This window comes from Cynocephalus volans, chromosome 1 (genome assembly GCF_027409185.1).
Source record: "Cynocephalus volans isolate mCynVol1 chromosome 1, mCynVol1.pri, whole genome shotgun sequence".
In the NCBI taxonomy this organism is placed as follows: domain Eukaryota; kingdom Metazoa; phylum Chordata; class Mammalia; order Dermoptera; family Cynocephalidae; genus Cynocephalus; species Cynocephalus volans.
Genome location: NC_084460.1, coordinates 19,801,231 through 19,823,233, shown reverse-complemented (window position 1 = coordinate 19,823,233; position 22,003 = coordinate 19,801,231). Strand labels below are relative to the sequence as shown.

General features: G+C 35.4%; 1 protein-coding gene across 1 annotated transcript in view; it reads left to right on the top strand.

Moving 5' to 3' along the window:
* Positions 1 to 22,003, top strand: part of PLCB1 (phospholipase C beta 1) — a 682,047-nt gene that overhangs the window by 227,917 nt on the left and 432,127 nt on the right. Inside the window, exon 3 of the mRNA XM_063090151.1 lies at positions 1,039 to 1,107. Within this exon, the coding sequence (XP_062946221.1) occupies positions 1,039 to 1,107 (69 nt within the window). The remainder of the gene's footprint in view (positions 1 to 1,038; positions 1,108 to 22,003) is intronic.

Below are 22,003 nucleotides of genomic sequence, written 5' to 3'. Positions count from 1 at the left end.
ATCTCCCACGACTTCTCTTCATGTGTTCTGTGCTCCAGCCAAGTGGCATACCGAGTGTCCCCCCCAATGTGAATCCCATTCCCCACTGCTCTCTGTCTGCACTTGCGCTGTTCTTCGCTCCTGAATGCCTCTCTATCCTTTTCCTCCTCCTTTCCTGCAAAATTCTCTGTCTCAGTGTCTGAAGGCCATGAATACCTGAAGGTTTGGCCTCTGGTCTTTTCTTGTCTGGGAATTTGCTGGCGTTGTCCTTTTCCACCAGGACGAGCACCCTTCCTCTCCACTTCCCTTCAAGCTTAATGACTCCTCCAAGAACTTTTCTGTGAACCCCCAAGGGGAAAACCTATCTTTTCTCTTTTGCCCCCCCCCCCCCATTGTAGTTAGCTTTACACTTGACGTTAACACACACTCCCTTGTCTTACACCCTTTGCTCCTTCACTTGATGGCAAGTTTATCCAGAGAGTCCATCATACTTTATGTGCCTCACACTCTAGAGTAACTTGTAATATTATATGTTCAGTAATTGAGAATGAATAAATGAAAAGATCAGGGCATGAATTATGCGTGCAAAAGGCTTGGGGGGGTAGATAGATTCATATCTTTATCTCGGCCAGGTGAGTTGGGTGTGTACATGAGCTGGTGAGAGCACCTCCTTCCACCCTCCTCCCTAATCCTCCCCCTGCACTGACCTACCCGCAGACCCTCACACTCAGAGTGACTCCCAGGATTCTTTTTCAACAGTGGAACAAGAATGCCTGAATCATGATTTAGGAATGGCTTGTAGGATAGACCAGGGATCCAAACCCATACCTTATGCTTTCAAGAGGTATTAGAATATAGATTAAACTGAGCAGTTAGCAATCTTTTTGTTTATATGCCATTACAGTTGAGAAGTGATATAAAAGGAAAAAGAATCCCAATTGCTGAGAAATTTTCAGGCAACTCTCAAGATATTATTTTTTAAAAGTAATATCAATGACATCAAACAAAGAAAAAAGATCTGTGTGGTTGCTCAACAATTGCACTTTTTTTGCCTTCCAGGAGACGGAACTGTTAGATCTCAGCCTTGTCAAGGATGCCAGATGTGGGAAACATGCCAAAGCTCCCAAGGTAGGAAGTAGAGCGTTGGGCAAGTACCAGATGCTGCCTTGATTATTTTGCTGTGGCATAATATCAATTAATTGCCCCAATTTTAATTTCTCTGTTGTAGATGTTGTAAAACACAATAGCCAGTCCTAAATACTTTCACTTTTATTAAAAGATGGAAGCAATAAGCAAATATATGAGCAGTTAGACATGAGGGTTTGCTTTATGCCCTCTAATTTTATTTTTGTTTGAAAAAAATAATGCTTAAGTTACAGGGTAATTCTACATGGTTAAAATGTGCTTAAAATTATTTGAAAAAATTACCAGACCTCATTAGCATATATGAACTAACCTTTAGACATGATGAATGGAGATCCTGTATAGATCAAATGCTCTTCAATGGAAATAATTCCATCCATGCAGCAAGAAAGCGTACAGTCTTAATTCTGCAAATGTTACTAGTGAGGACCAGCATCCTTTGGGATCAGTTGTGTGGAATATCATTTGTTTTGGTTTGAAAAAAACTTGCTGAAGAAATATTCCAAGAAATGCATGCAATTTATTTTTTTGAAGATTATTTTAAAGCATGAATGAAGAATATACATTTTTTTTTTTTTAACTTAGATTACCTGGTATGGTAGAGTAGCAGGATGTGTTGACGCACCATCAAAATTTTAAAGTATTTTTTATTATATTTAAAATTTAGTACTTCTTTTCTAGCAGAGAGGATATTGGCAAATAGAGAAATACAGTTGTCATTTAGGAGCTCTGTGCCTCTTTTCATAATTGATATAAAACTAGCGATTTTCTATTTGAATGTCTTCCCACAACATTTGTTTTATCCTTTAAAAGTCAAAATACTTTCTTTGACATCCAAAATGATCTGTTGCTTTGGAGATGCAGGAACAAAAAGTCACCTGGGAAGATTATTCTTCAGAAACATAACGAGTCAGTAGTGCTGCCAAATTCTACCACAGAGCAAACCCACAGACGCTGGTTTTTTGCTGACAAGGTTAAAATGATCTATAATAAAATGTGAAAAATAAAAAATTTTAGAAGGAAAAATCCAAACTTTTCATGTGAAACTAGTCCATTATTTACGTTCATCTCCTACTAATATGGAATTTTAATAATTGGGTCTTTCAGTATTTTATCATAATTAATGTTTTGCTGATGATTTGAAATTGTTCTCAGCTTTTCATGTAGGAAAGAATTTCTTTTCTTCTTTTCCCCATAACATTTCAACCAAGTTTTATGTAAGCCTGTTATTTCCAAAAACTGTATCAATAACGTAGCTATAACGTCTGTCTTTTAAGGCAATTTTATTGGCCTAACTTAAAATTTCAGTATCAACACCAGTTAAAAACAATTGCATACGCCATATCAAATCTTCCTTTGTCTCCAGGCATCTGGAGTCCAAGTCAACTCTTCTGCCATGTGGAGAGTTTCTCTTAGGCTGGATCGGTTGCTTTTATTGCCCTACATAGCATGCTTATCAGTTAAGTGTTTCATTTGCGGATATAATTTGATTGCCTATTGAATGTTGATAAATGAACAGAAGAAGGGTCTGTACTGTGCTCAGCTGATAAATCACTATTAGATCCCGAAATGCTCGGTTTGAGAATGGACTTTTAACATTGAATACTCTGGCTATGACTATTTTCCCGTCAAAAATTTTTCTTTCCTTTGAGGGACTGCTTGCGTTCTCTGCGGGTTATCCATGCTCTTTCTTTCTTTCCTTCCTAGTCTTTGCAGGTGTTCAAGAACCTCACTCTACTTTAATATTTTCCAAGCCTGGTTCTGGTGAATATTACCTATGTGATCTTTCTGAGACTCAGACTTTTCCTTATCAGTCAAATGGTGATAAAATAATAAGTACTTCATATGCTTATTGTAAGGATTAAATAAAATAATTCATTAGCAAACCTTTAGCACAGGAGTTATCAAATTCAACTCCTCTTGGAATCACCTGGGAAACTAAAAAATAATAATGCCTATTTTTTTGCTCCCAGAGATTCTGGTGCCACAAGATACAGGTGTGGCCTGAGCATCAAGTTTTTGGAAAACAAATTTGCAGCAAAATTCAAACACCGCTGCCTTGATCTATTACTGATATATAATAAGCACTCAGTAAATATTAGCCACAACTGTTGGCATTATTATTGTTATTCTTGCTGATATTATTAAAAATTTCAAATCAGATGTGCAGGGAGTTAGTTTTCATTTCACTCCATAATTTGGGAAAGTTTATGTTATCAAGAAGGATAGGAGGAGGGTCTTAGCTAGAAGGGGCTTTGTGGACTGATAGGGAAGAAAGAAGTTAACATTACTGTTTAAAATTATTTAAGTTGCCAAAGAAAACCCCAACTCAAACTGGATACAGAAAAAGATCATTTATTTAAAATGATTGAAATGTATTGAAAATTTCAGTGGAAGTGCTGGGTTCAGGTGAAGGCTTATTCAGCTGCCCAGTTAATATCACCAAGGACTAAGTGGTTCTTTTTGCTTCTTTTTCTACACTTGATCTTAGCCAAAAGGCCGAGAAGCGATTTTGCTTCTTTTTCTCACCAGTTTCTTTTCCAAGGTGCTGGAAGGGGTCCCTTTTCCAGCCTCAGTTTCCCCACGGTGGCTGCCCTTTGTATACCACCCTTGGCAGCTCCTAGCTTCGCCACATGACAGCGGTCCTATTAGATGTGGGCCAAAAGAGAGATCAGCTGTCCGCTAGAGTTTTCCATAATGATTACAGTTTAAGTACCTTGTAGAAGAAGGTGTATGGCTGGGAGGAGGAAAACCAAATAGGAGACAGTTGAGTTAGCTAGAGGGAAAGCAGCAGGAGAGGATTAAAAGCGTAAAGATATCAGTATGGAGTAAGAAACACTAGGAGACTTAGGACAAAAAGGCAATGTAATGTGAGGACAGATTGAGTGGAAGACATTCTGTGGGGGTTTATAGACCATAAAGGAAGGAAAAAGATTTGTGGAGCAGATACTTATCAAAATACCCCAGCACCCTACAAATATTTATCTGTATATTCATATTATTTTTGTTTTTCACAGCATCCATTACATAAAAATGCAAGATCTGATTGCAAATGAACTGTTTTCTACGCCTGCTGTGATTCGAAATAACATTTATAGGAAATGGAAAAGCTTCATGTGTTGCCCTGTTCATGGATTTAAATGTCAGCTCCCAACATAATACGTACAATTCTAGCTCTGCTTTTCTATATGTAGCCTTTGTTCAGGTTACCAGTTTTGGAATTTCTCACTAGAGGGAAATTGGAAGGTTTTTATCCAAACATGAAAATCAAAAGAAAAAACATCCTCTCTTTTGAAATCTAAAATGTATTTATTTTTCTTTTTTTCTCCCTCCCTCCCTCCATCTCTAATGAAGCATTTGAAAGGGCAACGTGCTGTTGTATGTACATCTTGTCTATACTAAGTTCTTACACTCTCAGAATCGTCATGTCAAAAGGATCTTTGCTTTTAAAAAGAGTTTTTATTGCTGTGGCTTCTAATCTGTTTGTAGTTCCTGACCCAGCAGATCAATTTAATGTTTGTGTGCAGCATTAATAATATGAAATAGATTTGACTAGATTTGAAAAAAATCAGTGTCTGACACAGAGCAAGTGGTTTTGTGAAACTTTTTTCATGTATGATAGAGTATGTTCTGGGTCACAATATAAAGTGTAATTTTAACTATGGGCCTTACCTATCAGAAGTTTTCAAAAATGCTGCTGAAAAAGATAATTTCCTCATCTTCAGGACTCTTAGGAAGTATTGAGTCCTTAGGTGTATTCAGAAGTAGATGAGACTCAGAAAGTGAAGATGTGGGTTCTGGTGTCAGCTCTGCCAATAATGAGCTTAAGGAAGTTGTGCCTTCAGCCTGGGCCTCCACTTTCTCATCTGTGAAATGGGGGTGTGAAGTACCTGGTTTTAGATGTGTAACTTCTGTTAGCCTTTGATTCCAACTTTTAAATTGAGAAGGTAATCAGGTCAAAGCTCTCCATCTTATAGGTTCTAAAACTGTTATCAACTAGTTTATATACTAATTCCTTGGTTATGACAAATCAGGTGAACTTAAAAAAAAAAAAAATCAAGTTACCATCTAGCCAAGGTAAGGTGGTATGCAAACACAAAGGAAGAAAGACTTATGTCAAGCTTTGCATGTGGCTTCTCAAAAGCAATTCTAGGATTGCTTTTGGACTCCACAAGGGGCCACCTCATGGCTACAGGGCTTGATGTTGTACATGAAAACTCTGTGCTGCTGACATTCAACTCTCAATGATGCATGTGGCAATGTCATTAAAAAAATATTTCTATAGTCTTACTTTCAAACTATTCCATGCAAAGGAAACTGCTTCATGTGCTTATCTGACAACCAGTTCATTCTATTGGTAAAGGGCAGTTTATTGCAGATATAGGACATTAATTTGAATGGGTTCCTTGTAAATATCTAGGTGTCACAATTAAATTGTGGATGATATATAATATCTCCGGAATCACATAAGACAGGTTAGAGTAAAATTAAACTTTAAAAACTTATTAGGCTTTGCTTTCCTGATCTCTATATTAAAATAATGGCTTTTTATTTCCATTTTTTTATTGATTTGACAAATAGTCATTGAGCAACTATTTCTGCCAGGCACTGTTCTAGATACTGGGGAAACAGCCATGAACAAAAAGACAGTCAACTCTGCTCTTATATAACATTCTATTTAGGAGTGAAAAAGGGAAGGTACTGGTAAAAAAAAGTAATCCCCGTTTTGTTGTGTTTGCTGATTTCCTTTGGGTAACTATTTACACCTTGCTAGATTTCAAGCCACCAGCCTGGTGTCTTTGAATGAAGAGCTGGAAAGCAATGCACTCTACGGCCTCTAGGCCCATAGGCAGGTTCCAGCACCCCCACAGTAGAGGAAATAGATAGTGGATAAGTCCCACCTAGAGAAAAAGAACAGGATAAGAGACTGTAGCCCATGAGTGATGGAGAGGTTGCTGTTTTATAGAGCCATAGTGGACTGGAGTAAGGTCTTTTGATAAGATGCAGTCACATGAGCAGAGATATGTGCTTAGTAAGAGAGAGAATCACGTAAATGTTTGTAGAAGGAGCATTTCAGGCAGAGGACACAGCAAAAGCAGAGTCCTTGAGACAGGAACATGAGTGGCACGTTGAAGGAATAGCAAGGAGGCTAATTTGGCTGCAGTGGCCACACAGGCCTTGCTAATGACTTGAGCTTTCTCTCTGATAGAGGCGAGAAGACATCTGAGGGTTTGAGCAGAGAAGTGACAGCACCTGAGCTTTTAAAAGTATTGTTGGTGGCTGTGTTGAGAGTAGACTACAGAGAACAAAGTACAAAACAGGGAGACCGACTAATGTTGGTTGGGAACATCCTGTGGGCAGTGGTGATGGTGCTTTTTGACTAAGATGGTAGTTGTAGAGATGGTGAAAAAAAATGACAGAATCTGAATATGTTTTACAGATGGAGACAAAGGGTTTGTTAATATATTGGATGTGAGGTATGAGAAAAAGGAACAATTCAAGAATTAATTAATGCGAGTACCTGGGAAATTGCAAGACTTGAGTTGTGGTGTTCTGAGATGGGGAGAAAGAAAGGTGCACTTTTACACAGAAAAATCCAGAGTCTTAAAGTTCGAGACGCCTGTTAGTCTTTTACCTGATGATGTCAAGAAGGAAGCTGGAGACATAAATCTGGAGTTCAGGGGAAATGTTGGGCCTGCAGATGTAACTTCAGATATTTAAAGCTCAAAGCCCAGTTGAAGTCTCTGAAGGAATGTAGGTATAAAAGAAAGAGGTCTGAGGTCTGAGACCTGGGACCTCCAGCATTTAGACATTGAGGAGACTAGAAGAAACCAGCGGAAGAGACTGAGGATGGTCTGTATACCCGAAAGAACTAAAAACAAGAACCCTATCAGATACCTGTACACCAACATCTGTCAGTGGATGAACAGATATACAAAATGTAGCGTACACCTACGGTGGCATAATATCCAGCCTTAGAAAGGAATAAAATTTTGACACATGCTACAATGTGAATAAACCTTGATGATGCTGAGTAAAATAAGCCAGACACAAAAGGACAAATACAGTATGATTTCATTCATATATAGGTGGTACCTAGAGTGCTCAAATTTATAGATACAGAAAGTAGAATGGCAGTTGCCAGGACCATGGGTAGAGGAGAATGAGCAGTTATTGTTTACTGGGTACAGGGTTTCAGTTTGAGAAGATGAAAAAGTTCTAGAGATGGATGGATTAGTGCACAACAATGTGAATTAATTTAATGCCACCGAACTATACGCGTAAAAATGGTAAATTTTGTGTATATTTTACCACAATAAGAAAAAATAAAAGAAACTGAAAAGGAGCAATTAGTGAGGAGGAAGGAGAACCAAAAAAGAGTATATCCTGGATGCCTAAAAAAGTATTTCAAAGAGGGAGTCAAATGGTGAATTCAGGTCAAATGGCAAATTTCCTTCAAGTCCTTTTTTTTTTTTTTTCCTATGAAGACGTCACATTTGCACACGTGTAATTTTACTGAAGATACCATTTTATATATGCTTTAAAATTTTTCTTTGTATTATAAACATTTCCTGCTAATATTCAAAATAAGCTATTTATTTAAGGGTTGTCGAGTCTCAAATAGCTCACTATAGAATCTGATGCCAATCTATAAATCTCATAATGAGCTGTTCTTTGGATGTTACAAAACAGTGGTTTCCATGAGTCATCTATGAGGCCTGGAGTTGAAATGAATGCTTTATTTATTGTCCCCCTTTGCTGATTATAAGGTATTGCCCTGACTTTGTATCGATTTCACCACTGCGTGAAGCCACAGTCATAAAATTTGATGTAGATATTTGACGTTTAGGAAAGAAGAACAAAAAACTCTTTATGCAACAAAAAAAAAGTTTTCTCTATTTTTCACTCAATTGCCAAGGAGATCGACCTTTGGCCCTCTTGGCTCCAACTATTTCTTGATTTACCTAACATGTTATAATAGTTTTTTGTTTGTTTATTTGTTTTGTCATTCTGTTTCATTAAATGTGTGTTTACTTACATATTTACTAAATGGAGCAAAAGAGGGCTAAAATTTCACAAAACTATCCCTGTGTGCATGTGTGTGTGTGTGTGATGATTTTGACAGCTATTCACATTTATCTCCAGATGTAAATTATATGGCATAGTTCCTTTTTTATGTTCATTAAATTCCATAGATGTCAGTGGTTTCCTTGGAAACAAAAACCTTTATATAACTAGTCAGAGATTTGGTAGCAGAAATATCAGGATGCTGGTGACAGTAGGGGGAAGGAGGGTGGCTAAGGAATGGTCCTCTTGGTAGATATTTACATTTAAAACTCTTTTGGCATTTCTACCTGCCCCTTACTCTTAGGGCCATTCAATAGTGAATGAGAGAAGATTTTTAAAATTACCATTAAAGTATAGAATATCTTCTCTAATGGTTAAAAGCTTTTTACTTGTTCTAAAGCAATCAGAGATATGCTAAGTCTTTTCTGGGGTGTTGGTAACTTTTCCCAAATTTGAGAAATGGTGGGTATGTTATCAGCAATTAAATTTGAGCATTTGAGCAATGCATAAATTACTATATATGTGTGTCCATCTGTAAAATACAGTGAACTGAATATGTGGGTGGTTGAATCAAGATTCTGTTTTCTATAATAGCAAGCATCTGTCTTAGTATTTTACTGTCAAAGAGTTCAAAAGGCCCTTGAAAGACTGTAGAGGCGGAAAGAGGGAGGCCACAGTTCTGCAAGAGGTAATCATAGGTAAAAGGCACAGCAGCCAGGAGCATTCTCGTTGTAGGCCAGAGTAGACCTCTTGTTGAAGACAGGATTAGTAACATGAATTAACTAAATCCCAGGTCTTCTTAGAGAGTTCTGACTTGTTTTATCATTGCTTCTATCTGGTGTAATTTCAATCTCAATCCAATTTGTTCTACGTGCAATGGCACAGAGTTGCATTTTGGAAACATTTCTCAATTTTAATTTTTCAGAATGCAATTATACGCCATCTTGTGGATATATCTGATATTAATTTCTTAAATTAACTACATAGTGAACTGCTCTCTAACCCAACGTTTTCAATCTTGAGTTCTAATATGGAGATATAAGAAGCACTCAGGGAGCATTTAAAATCTGATGTCCATGCCACACCCAGATCAATTAAATTAAAATGTCAATGTTTGGCTCAAGCATCAATATTTTCCTTAAAGCTCTCGAGATTCCAATGTTCAGCCAAGTTTGAGAACAATTAGTCTAAGTAAAAAGAATACCAGCTTCAATGGATGCTTTACCTTTTAAAATAGGGATTTTATGCAGAAAGGCATTAATAATTTTCCCATGAAATCTCAAAAGAGGACTTTTGAGTCTAGACTTTCTTCTTAACTTGAGCACCATACTTAATATAGAGAAGTGTGCAATAGTACTTCTATTAGTCTCCTCCTGCGGCCGTAACAGAGTACCACGGTTTAAGACTGCCTGGCTTAAACCACAGAAATGTATTTTCTTACAGTGCTGGAGGCAAGAAGTCTGAGATCAAGGTGTCAGCAGGGCTGTTTTCTTTGGAGGCCTCTCTCTTTGACTCACAGATGACCATCTTCTCCCTGTGTCTTCACATGGCCTTCCCCATGTATCTATCTATGTCCTTATTTCCTCTTCTAATAAGGAACGAGTCTTATTAGATTAGGGCACACCCTAATGTTCTCATTTTAGCTTAACCACCTTTTTAAAGTCCTGTCTCCATTTACAGTTACAGTCTAAGGTACTAAGGGTTAAGATTTCAACAAATGAATTCTGAGGGGACAAAATTCAACCCATAACAGTATTTTCTCATCACATGGCAAAGCCAAGTTTATGATTTACTTTTTTTTTTTTTTTTGTCTTTTTCGTGACCGGCACTCAGCCAGTGAGCGCACCGGCCAGTCCTATATAGGATCCGAACCCGCGGCAGGAGCGTCACCGCGCTCCCAGCGCCGCACTCTCCCGAGTGCGCCACGGGCTCGGCCCCTGATTTACTTTTTTTTTTATAAAGAGTAGCATTTTAAGATCATTTCACTATTGACTTCAAATAGATGAATAGATTCTTTTTTCTTTATAATCAATACATTGTCAAAGTGGATAGAACTTTGTAGTTAGGATCATTTCAAAAATAAATATTATTGCTATTGCAGAGTGGCTTTATTCCAGAATATGCTATTTTCATATCATCCATACTCATTTTTGTATGCCTCAGGGTACCCAACATGTGTCTTTGTATATGGTAAGTGCCTAAGAGCATGTAGTCATTAAGGGCACAAGAGCTTGGGTCAGAAAACTGAGCGGCAAAGCCGATTACAAGCTGATTGTAATCCAGTGAGTTATGTCACATCTCTGAGACTCAGTTTCCCCATCTGAATTATAGGAATCATCTCCATGTTTATTTCATCTGGTTGCTATAAGAACTCAAGGATAAAATATATGAAAACACTTAACACAACAGTCACATCCAATGTACGTACAAATACATTTTAGCTGTCATTATTAACAAATTTTATTAAGTAAATAAAATGCACAAGTGGTGCTCATGTGATGCAGTATAACAGATATAAGGAAGTTAAAGTTACATAATTTGCCTTTTTAATATTCCATGTACTACTGTGGATCACTTCACATTGAGAGATTTGTACTTTCATAGCTCTGGTATGTAAACCTATGTATAAAAATCTCCTTTTTATATATTAACTATAAAGAATGAATTTGAAGCACATTTATCTTTGCAGCCAAACACCTACCCCCAGAGAACTATCACAGTAATGCTGTTGTACTAAGACTTACAGTTCTTATTTAGAAAACTGTCTATATTTGCCAACAGTTAAATAGATTTTCCTAACAATAAAAGTAATTTTAGAGCAATTTACTTTCAGTTAAGAACATGGTGGTGTCTTTTTCTGCACTACGAAGCCATTGAAGCAAAATCTAAAGCATTTTTTTGAAATGGAATAACAAGGTTTGGGGTCAAAGAGACCCAGATTCAAATCCTGTTGCACATATTAGCAACAGGAGATCCCAGAAAGTTTTCTTAGTTTCTCTGTAAATGATATTACCTGCTGGATAGAGTTTTCTGGTGAGTTGGACTATGGTTGATAACAAGACACAAGTCATAATATTTGATACCCTTTAGGAACTCACTCATTGCTACTTACCACTCCACCTGTCTTAAGTTCACTTTTCAGTTTATTCTTCTTAGTGCTCAGTGAGATTGATAGATAATTAAGCATATATAGCCTTTGAACTGCCTCCATTCAGGAGATTAATTTCTAAAGTAATTCGGCATGAAATTGACACATGGTCTAACAGGGGAAAATACTAGGATGTAATCTGACACATGATTTAACAGAGGAAAATGCTAAAACGGGAATGCTCCCTGAAAACATGGGGCATATCGTTACAATTCTTTCTTAGCCTTAGTACTCATAGTAGTCTGGGCACTGTGCTAGTTTTCAGGTGACCTGGGTGCTGTGGTCTGAATGTTTGTGTCCCCTCCACAATTCATGCTGAAACTTTATCTCCAATGCAATAATATTAAGAGGTGGGGCCTTTAGGAGGTGATCAGGTCACAAGGGCTTCTGCCTCATGAATGGGATTAAGGCCCTTATAAAAGAGGTTTTGCACAGGGTTTGGTCCTCTTGGCTCTTCTACTTCAGCCACATGACGATACAGTACTCGAAGCACCATCCTGCAGCACAGAGCAGCCCTTACCAGACACCAAACCTGCTGGCGCCTTAATCGTCATCCTCCCAGCCTCCAGAACTATGAGAAATCAATTTCTTTTGTTTACAGATTGCCCAATCCTGGGTATTTTTTTACGGCAGTGCAAGTGGACTAACTCACTGTGTTTTAATTTGGGCTCTGCAGCTAGTGGAATGACCTTGGAAAAGTCATATCGTCTTTTAGAGACCTCGCTTTCCTCAGAAAATGAATGAGATAAGCAAGACAGTCCACTGAGGACTGAAGGTAATATTTATATCCACCACAGAGTTATTGTGAGAATTAGAAGATGTACATACCTCAATGGATTTACCAGCCATAATGTGTGGTAGAGTAATATTAATTTGTAAGGCAGCTTGGTAGAGTGAAAGAGATTTAAGAATATGTACCAGAGTATCCTAAGAAATTAATTTTTTATCGTCTTGGAATGGGAAATGGTTGAAAACATTTATTGCTTTCATTACCATAAAAACATGAAATCCTACATCACAGTACACAGTAGATATTTTCATGGGTGTGATACCTGACACACAGTAGGTATTTTCATGGATAAAAGAATTCTTTCTCTGTAGTTCTTCTCTTTCCGAGACATAAACAGAGTCAGCATTTTTAGCTGTCTAAACTGAAATTTCAAGTACTTGAAGAAATAGCATCGATCTTACATAAAAAGTGGCAATCGGGAGTCAAAATAAAGTAGTAAAATACTTGCTACTTGACAGATCTTATGGCAGAAATAAAGTTTTCTAAGACTACTTAAATTAATGTCCATAGAAATTTCAAGGAGATGGAATGACCTAATTAAACAGTATATTTGTTGGTGTTTAACTGTGAAACAGGATCACCGGGACTAACAGGTCCAGAAACTCTACTCACAAACCTAACATATTTTCTCTGTGCTTTTTGGTACTTTCATACCCAGATGCTGCTTGATATTTTAACTTGTACCCAGGCGTTACCTATTTTGGGGGAGCTCAGAGAAGAAGTTGCTCATTGCTGTTGGCCTTGCATGGGCATAACTCTGTGAACTGCCCCTGCATTTTTTCTCAGGGATGGAGAACACTTTTTGAATACTGTACCTCAGTATTTCTACAAATGAGTTCCTTGGAATACTAATAGGTGTTTTAAGATAAAGTATTGTCTCGTCAAATAAGTTTGGAAATGCTGGGTTCCTTTACTGCAGGACTTGTCACAGCCTTTGATGTATTGGATATGGATTGGGGCCATTTTCTTTCTTTCTTTCTTTCTTTTTTTTTCTTTTTCTTTTTTTAAACTGTAGGTTTCTTTAAGATCCCAGCATCTCACAGGATTAATCTTCTGCTGAATTCACATGAATAAATATTACAATAGCCAGTTATCATGAAGAGTTAATCACACTCTGCACTGGAACTGGAACACCAGTTGAGGAGTGATCTCTGTCTTCACAATAATGCAGATACCTAATTAAAGACGTTTAAAGACCAAGTTCTTAGGTGATCTAAACCAGAAGAGTCTTGCTCAAATCTCTTGATAAATACAGTTGAATTTTATTTTGTATTATATCGTGGGTTGTTGGGCATTTAGACTAATGTGTGGCACATTATCAGTGTGAGGTTCATATCTACTGATAATTACTTTTGGAGATCAGTTTCCTGTGGCTTCACCTCTTGTCATTTATGTAAAATTGACACCACATGGCCTTCTTAGAAACATCTTAATTCAAGGTAAAGCTTCAATTGAGGTTAGATTAAAAGTGGGGTGAAGTCACTTGAGGACTAATAATTTTTCAAATCCATAGCTTCTACCTGGAGTGTGTGTGTGTGTGTGTAGAAAAAGAGAAGTTTGGTGATTCTCTGGTTCATGTGACTTGACTTTAATGCCCTAAAAGTGAGGCTTTGGTTCTGTATCCTCATGACGGGGGGACACAGTGCTTATGAGACTCCACCGGTATTACCCACGTGTCCACAGCACATAGTTTAACTTCTCCATGCCTTTATTTCCTCCTGCCTAAAATGAAGCTAATAATACTATTTGTCAATGTAGTTATGAGGGTTAAGGGCATAATACACGTTTCTTAGTAGGGGTTGTGTAAGTCATAGCTATTTTTATCTTAAAACCAAAGGTCATTAGTGCATATGTTTAATAGACTTGAAGTAGGTGTCATCACAGTCATGTTAGTTATGTAAAAATGTCGATATGTTCTGAAAAATGCATCCTTAGGTGACTTTGTTGTGTGAATATCACAGTTGCACAAACCTAGATGGTATGGCTACTACACACCTAGGCTATATGGTATAGCCTATTGTCCCTAACCTACAAACCTGTGCAGCATGTTACTGCATTGAATATTTGCAGGCAATTGTAACATAATGGTATTTGTGTATCTAAAGATACCTAAACATAAAAAAGGTACAGTGGTACCTTTTATATGGTATAAAAGATAAAAAGTGGTACACCTGTATGGGGCACTTACCATGAATGGAGCTTGCAGGACTGAAGGTTGCTTTGGGTGAGTCAGGGAGTGAGTGAGTGGTGAGTTAATGTGAAGGCCTAGGACATTACTGCAGAATACTGTAGACTTCATAAACACTGCAAACTTAGGCTACACTACATTTATAAAATTTTTTTTTCTTTCTTCAGTAATAAATTAAACTTGACAAACTTTTTATTTTATAAACTTCTTAATTTTTTTTACATTTTTGACTCTTCTAAAAAGACTTACCTTAAACACATTGTACAACTGTACAAAAATATTTTTTTTATAATCTCATGCTGTTTTTTTATTTTTTAAATTTTCTTTTTTCTTTTCTTTTTTTTTTTAACTTTTAAAGTATTTTGTTAAAAAAGACACCAACACACACATTAAAATAGGCCTAAACAAGGTCAGGGTCATCAATATCACTGTCCTCCACCTTCACATCTTGTCCCCCTGGAAGGTCTCCAGGGACAACACCACTCATGGAGCTGTCACCTCCTATGATAACAATGTTTTCTTCTGGAACAACTCCTGGAGGACCTGCCTGAGGCTATTTCATGGTTACTATTTTTTTTATAGTATAATGAATACATAAGCCAGTAACATAGTAATTTATTATCAAGTATTATGTATTATATGATTGTACGTGCACAAAGTAGGTTTGTTGACACCAGCATCACCACAAACACGTGAGTGATGTGACATTATGATGGCTGCAACATCACTAGGTAATAGAAAATTTCCAGCTCCGGTATAATCTTATAGGACAACCATTGTATATGGGGTCCTGTCATTGACCAAAACATCATTATGCTTCATGTGACTGTATTTGACAAATTAGAATCTTTTCTGCAAAACTCATATTCTCAATTTTTTCCCTTTGGATAGTTGCATCTGCCATCTTTATTATGTAGGGTTCTCACTGTCTGGCAAAATTGTCACTTTAAATGGTATCTTTAAAATATTGCTCATTATTCATGTTTCAAAAAATACTGAAGTAATGTTTCGATTTTTACATTAAACATTTCTTTACTAGGATATTTCAGGATATGTAATATCTGCTTTAAATTTGTTTGCCAAACATAATTTTTCTTTTTAAAAAGTTAATTAAATATAAATTTCACTGTCTTTAGTTAAAGTGAAATAACTCATTTTGTATCTGTGTATGAATTGCATTTGCTTTCATCCTTAGAGTACCTTAGAGTAAATTGACTAAGAATTTAAATTCACTGAGAATTAAAAAAGAAGTTGGGACACATAGAAATGATCTGGGAAATTAAACAACTATTGGCTTCATTATTTTTGCTATAGGTAAATCTCAACTGTCTAAAACAGGAGGTAATAAAAGAGATTTATTTTATGGGACTCTAAAACATGCTTCTGTGTTAGTCGTTTCCTTATAATTTTGTTTGAACGTTAAAGATTGCTTAGGAAGCATTGTCTACATATTTTTACCCACAAATATGAACACCAGATGGAAATATAAAGAAAATTATTTCAACGTGTCTTTTATTAATTCTACCTTGTACATGTACCAAAGAATGTGAAGTGGCTGAATAAGGAAAATTAATTTTTGTGTTTACACAATTTTAAAGTCAATAATGCATTCAAATAAACTATCCATACATAATATTGAAAAGAAGTAGCTCTTAGAGTATCTAAAATTAAAAAAAGATGATTGAGTCATTTCATATGAGTTAGTGGTTGATAGAACCACTGGAAACTATGTTAAAGAATAAATAACAAGCAAGACTATATTTAATCGTATGGTTACCTGCTCAAAACTTCATGATTTCATGGTTTCATGGTTGGAGTTGATAGTTCTTAAGTCAAATAATTGACTTGGAGGGTACTGTAGATCACTTGAAATACTGAGTAAGTGTGACTAGGGGGCTCTAGTCACACTTTTTTCCATTGAAAAATAATAAACATGGCAAATTGTTATTCTAGTGTATAAAACATAGAAAATCATAATAGATCGATTCTTTACTATGTAAATATTTTCCTTTTAATACCTGATACTTAACTGTGCCATATTATTCTAAATTCTTTCAGATAAATTCTTAGAAATGTTCCAAGTATCTAGAAACTCACGAAGTTTCTTTTAATCAAGTCTCTTAAATGTTCTGCTTTTAATTTATCAAAATTCCTGCTCAGTTCAAGATTTATAAATTGAGAAACTACAAAATTGTAACAGAAAAACAATAGACCTAGCCAAACTATGCCTTGCTTTTCTAAGTTGAGCTTGCTTCTCTGGCAACAAGATGTCTGACCAAAAATTGTGGGTCTAAAACCATATATCCACAGAGGAAGTGGGGGCAGAAAGTTCAGCGGTGTCATCTGTCTGTGTTGATGGCATCTCTGCCCCAATTAGTAATGTGTGGCATTGTTTACACAAGGGCAGAAATTCGAGCTGTGCTGAATCCACATTGATTCAAATTACTTCTTTTAATCCTAAAAAAAATATTGCTTTAATAGCATTAGTCAGTAATTAGTTGCATGTGGCAAAAATTTCATGCACTATTAATTCTAGCCCTACATTGGAACACTACAATTATGCATCCTTGGCACTAAATAAATCCCTTTGGCTGTATGACTGAGAAGAGAAAAATCAATTATTTTAGGGGTCAGTCCTGAATTATTGCCTTAATAAAAGGCTCAGTGTCCAAAAATGGAAAATTATATAAAGGACAGTTTGAAAAAAATGGGGGAAGAGTGATGGAAAGGGATTCTGCCTTTAATTTTGTCAACAGTTGAAGCTACTATAATTTTTTTTTAATACAAAGAATACGTTTCTTTAGAGGTTGACTAATTTCACATATATCCAGTCATGTGTTCATTTCCCAAAAGATCAAACTGTGTTCATCTATGTATTTGCATATAAGACGTATTAATTTTTTTTTTATTTAACATGACATTGTAAGCATGACCATGATTCTAAGTATTTTTCATATTTATTGGTTTTATGGCTGAATAGTAATTTGTTGATTTGAAATTATATAAACTATTTACTATCCATTTCCTATTGAATATTTAGACAATTTCCATTTTATTTTTGCTATTATAAGTAACTCCGAAGCAAATATCTATCTTCATTTAGTATTTTTATTCTTTGGTGTTATCTCCTTAAATTTTAATTCTAGAAGTGGGATCATTTGTCCAAATAGATTCAATTTCATCCATTATTATAAGATTCTTCCTCATTTTCTCTCCTTCCATGTATGTGTTTCTGTCTTCTCATAGTGACAATTCTGGTTCCTTACTGTGTTAATATATCTACTTTTTTGTTATAGTCTATGCATAATAATTCTAGAATAAAAATACCAGTGCCACTAATAACAAATCTATTAAAGTCAACATTTCTCTGCAGTTATTTTTATTCCTTAGAGTATTTCTCATGAAGAATATATATTCCAAGATTATTAAAATTATTTTCTGTAGAGTTATTACTTTGCTATATAGATTCATTTATTTGTAATTATATTCAGTTTTAGAGGTTACAATTCTGTATTCTTTGTACTAATTTTACATTTTTAAAACATTAAATACTCAGATGGTTCAAAATTAATAATTATATAAATAAGAACACTCAAAGAAGTCTCACTCCCATCCACATTCCTTTCACCCTTTTCCTACCCATCTTCTGGTTTTTCCTTAACATGTTTCTGTTTGAAAAAATAAGAAACGCACACAGACACACACCTAGCTATTCAATCCTTTCATATCATTAATAGAAAGCTTACCTTTTTCCAGTGATTTGAAATGCCAGTTTTTTCAATACCTATAAAATGTCCCTGTCTTTTATATAAAATGTAACAGTCTATTTATATGTTTTTACAGTTTGCCTGTTTCACTTAATATAATCTCAAACCACTCCATATGGAACACGGGAATCTTTCATTCTTTGTGTGGCTGCATATTACTCCAATGCATTGTTGTACTGTAGATTTTCCATTCGTCTCCTATGGATGAGCATTTAGGTTGCTCCCAATGTATTTTTTCTTTCTTTCTTTCTTTCTTTTTTTTTTTTTTTTTTTTGGCAGCTGGCCAGTACAGGGATGGAACCCTGGACCTTGGTGTTATCAGCCCTGTGCTCTAACCAACTAAGCTAACTGACCAGCACTCCAATATTTTGTTATGATGTATATGCCTGCAATAAAAATAAATAAATAAATAAATAAAATAATGCCTTTCCTTAAATTTGCAAGGGTCCAGTTTCAGGGTAATTTCCTAGAATTTTTGGTTTTGGTAATTTCTCCTTCATGGGTTTTTTGGTGATGTTTTTTGTTTTGTTTTTGTTTTTTGCTTTATTTTGGTTTGTTTTTTTTACCACTTTCTACTACCCCTACAATACATAAGAAGATCTTTACCCCTTCACCCCCAGTCTCACCACAAAGTATATTTTCAATTTTTTAAAAAATTTTTGCCAATTTTGTAAAAAAAATGTTACTAATATAGTTTTAGCTTGCATTTCTCTTACTATGCATGAAATTAAGCATCCTTTCATACGTTAAAGAGTCATGTGTATATATATCTTTTTAGGAATGTGTTTTAGTTTGGGCTGCTATAACAAATTATCGTACAGTGGTGGCTGAAACAAAAACACTTATTTCTCACAGTTCAGGAAGCTGAGCAAAACCTATGAGAAAAGGAATATCTACTTTTATGTGTCCTTAATCAGCTAATATTTTTGAGATCTTCCATACACAGTAGGTTTAACATGTGTGATTAAATGTTCACTCTAATCATATCTCTTCCTATAAAATTAGAAAAATAAAAGTAAAAAGAATGAAAAATAGACGCCAGCAGATCTAGTGTCTAGAGAGGGCCTGCTTCCTGGCTTGCAGATGGCCACCTTATGATTGCAAGATCACACGGCAAAGAGCAGAGAAAGCGAGACATAGCTCTCTGGTGTCTTCTTAATGCACTAATCCCAATAATTAGAGCTTTACTCTCATTACTTAATAACCGCCCAAAGTCCCCACCTCCAAATACCAACATTATTGGAGATTAAGTTTCAACATATGAATTTTGGGAGGACACAAACATTCAATCTATAGCAAAATGTTTGTTCATGAATTTTGCACATTTTTTTCATCTGCTGTTTGTCTTTTTATCCCCTTGATTTTTTTTACAGATTCTGTAACTATTAGAAGAATTAGCTCTTTATCTATCATGGAGATAAAAAATGTTCTCCCGGTTTGTTTTTGCCTTTTGATTTTGCCTATAGTGCTTTTTGCTATGCAAGTTTTTGTTTATATATTTATGTTGTCAATTTATCAATATTTTCTTTTATTGCTTTGGGGTTTGAGTTACAGTTAGTAAGTATTTTTCTATAGCTAGTTTGTAAAGAAATTCACCCATAGTTTTTTTCTAGTATGGTTTTATGTTTTTATATTTAGATTTTTGGCTCATCTTGGAGTTTTTTCTGTTGCGTGCTGCTAGGTACGAATGCAGTTTTATTTTTCTAACCCACTATTATTTTGCCCCAACATTTTTTTTTAATTAAAGTCTGTCTTTTGCCTTAACTTGGTATCTAAGTGTTCTAGTATCATTTACTAAAAATCCAATTGTGTTTTTAAATTTGCTATCCATTTGTGCCAACACCATTTATTAAAAAGCCTATGTTTTGCACTACTCATTATAAAGTCCAACTTTTTTTCTGGTGAGTTGAAATATCACCATTTTCATATAAAATGCTTCCATATGGACCTGTGTCTGTTTCTGGGCTATTTATTCTATTTCGTTGTTCAGTCTATTGATGCTTATCATAATACTACAAATTCAAGTTCTATAAGAGAAAAGTGCATTGTTATTCTGGAATAAAGACAAAAAATCAGAAGCTATTTTTTATCAACTCATTATACACATAGCTATTAAATTTTACTCAATACTATTATAAGCATTTCTCTTAACAAACACCCCCCACAGAAAAAACTATTTTTCCTAAGGCAATTTTTGTTTGTTACATATTTTGTATGTATTTACAGAATGCCATTTTCTAGTGTGTAAAAATTTAATTTTTTTAATTTCATTTTTCAAATCCCTAGGCAATAAAAAACAAAATCATTACCAATTAAGCAATTGACATTGTCTTCTAAGTTTAACCACAAAGTCAAGGAAACAAAATTAAGAAAAAAACCCTTGTGGTTACTGTGTCTTATAAATTGGACTTTAAAAAATCTAAGTCATCATCAAATTGAACATTCTATGATTTCCAAGCACATTTTATGTAAAAATAACTCCTGCGCATTATTCATGTTGACAGGCCCTTTAAATAGCCATAAACCATGTGGGAGCAGATTAATGCTGGATTTTCCCTGTGCTTTTCAAGTCTGTCAATTTTATGGAATGGAAATAATGTCAGAAGTTTTCTTACATTCTCAACTGTTTGTGGTGGCATAGGGAAGTACCTTAGCTACATTAATGTGGGTGAAAATGTCACATTTCCTAATTGGCTTTTTATCTAGGAGGATGAGAGCTGTCAGTTTCACTTCCTAACTGTTAGAAGGATGTTCCAAGTTGAGTAAGTTTCCTTTAGATTGAATGTCAGGAGTAGGAACTATCTGTGACCTGTCTATACTGCTCTTTGTCCCACAGTTTTTCTTGACAGTAATTGCCAGGCTCATAACTACTCTTGCCATTTATGACCTTTGGGACATGAAAATTAACATATCAGCCCCCTTCTGCAGCAGTGGAATCAGTCTGGTTTAATTTATTTAAATCACTCTTATTTTTTGAAAAAAAGTGATTTGTGCAACTACCAAAAACCAAATTCTAACTGCTAAAAGTTATCATTAAAAAATATTTCTCCCTCCCCGCATGTTTTCTGTTCCTTTCCCCTGAGGCAACGATTCATAGTATTTTTGTGTTTTCATTTCAAACACCATGTTTTAGTAAAATTTTTGGCTTTTGTAAATGTGAGAGTTGGAAAATTGGTAACTTTTTACAATTTAAATTTGCATTTCTTCAATTATGAGTTGGAGAGGAACCTTTTCTCATGTGATATTAGTACTTATAGCCATTATTTTTTTCTTTTTGCCCATTTCTCAATGGATAGTTTTTCTTATTGTTTTATAAGGCATTTTGACATATTGAGCTGTCTGTCATCTGTTACAAACTTTATCCCCAGCTTTTTATCATAATTTGACCTTGTGAAATCTCTACTTTCCAGAATAATTTTTTGTAGTCACATTTATTAATCTTTTTTCTATGTGTATACAATTCAGAAAGTTGCTTAGACCTATCCTTTCTTAAATACTAAAGACCCTTTTGTGATTTCGTCCAGTGTTTTCATGGTTTTAATTTTTATGGTTATGTCTTTGAGCCATCTGGACCTTATTTTATGATAGTGACAAAACAATCTTTATTAGTCAAGATTAGCCATGATAACAAACAACCCCAAAATGTCAGTGGAATAGCACATCAAAAATGTATCTCTTATTTAAACAGTTTGCTAAAGGTCCAAAAAACCTTTCAGGATAGGTACCCTTAGTGATCTAGGCTGTTTTTATCTTGGGCTCCGCTATCTCCAGAAAAGGCCTTTGCATTTGCTGCGGCAGGAGAAGAGAAGCAGCTAGAGAATGAGGAGGAGCTTTCCAATGCCCCAGCCTGGAAGTGACACGCATCCCTTCTGCTCACGTTTCATCGGCTATACCTAGTCACATGGCTCAGACCAGTTACA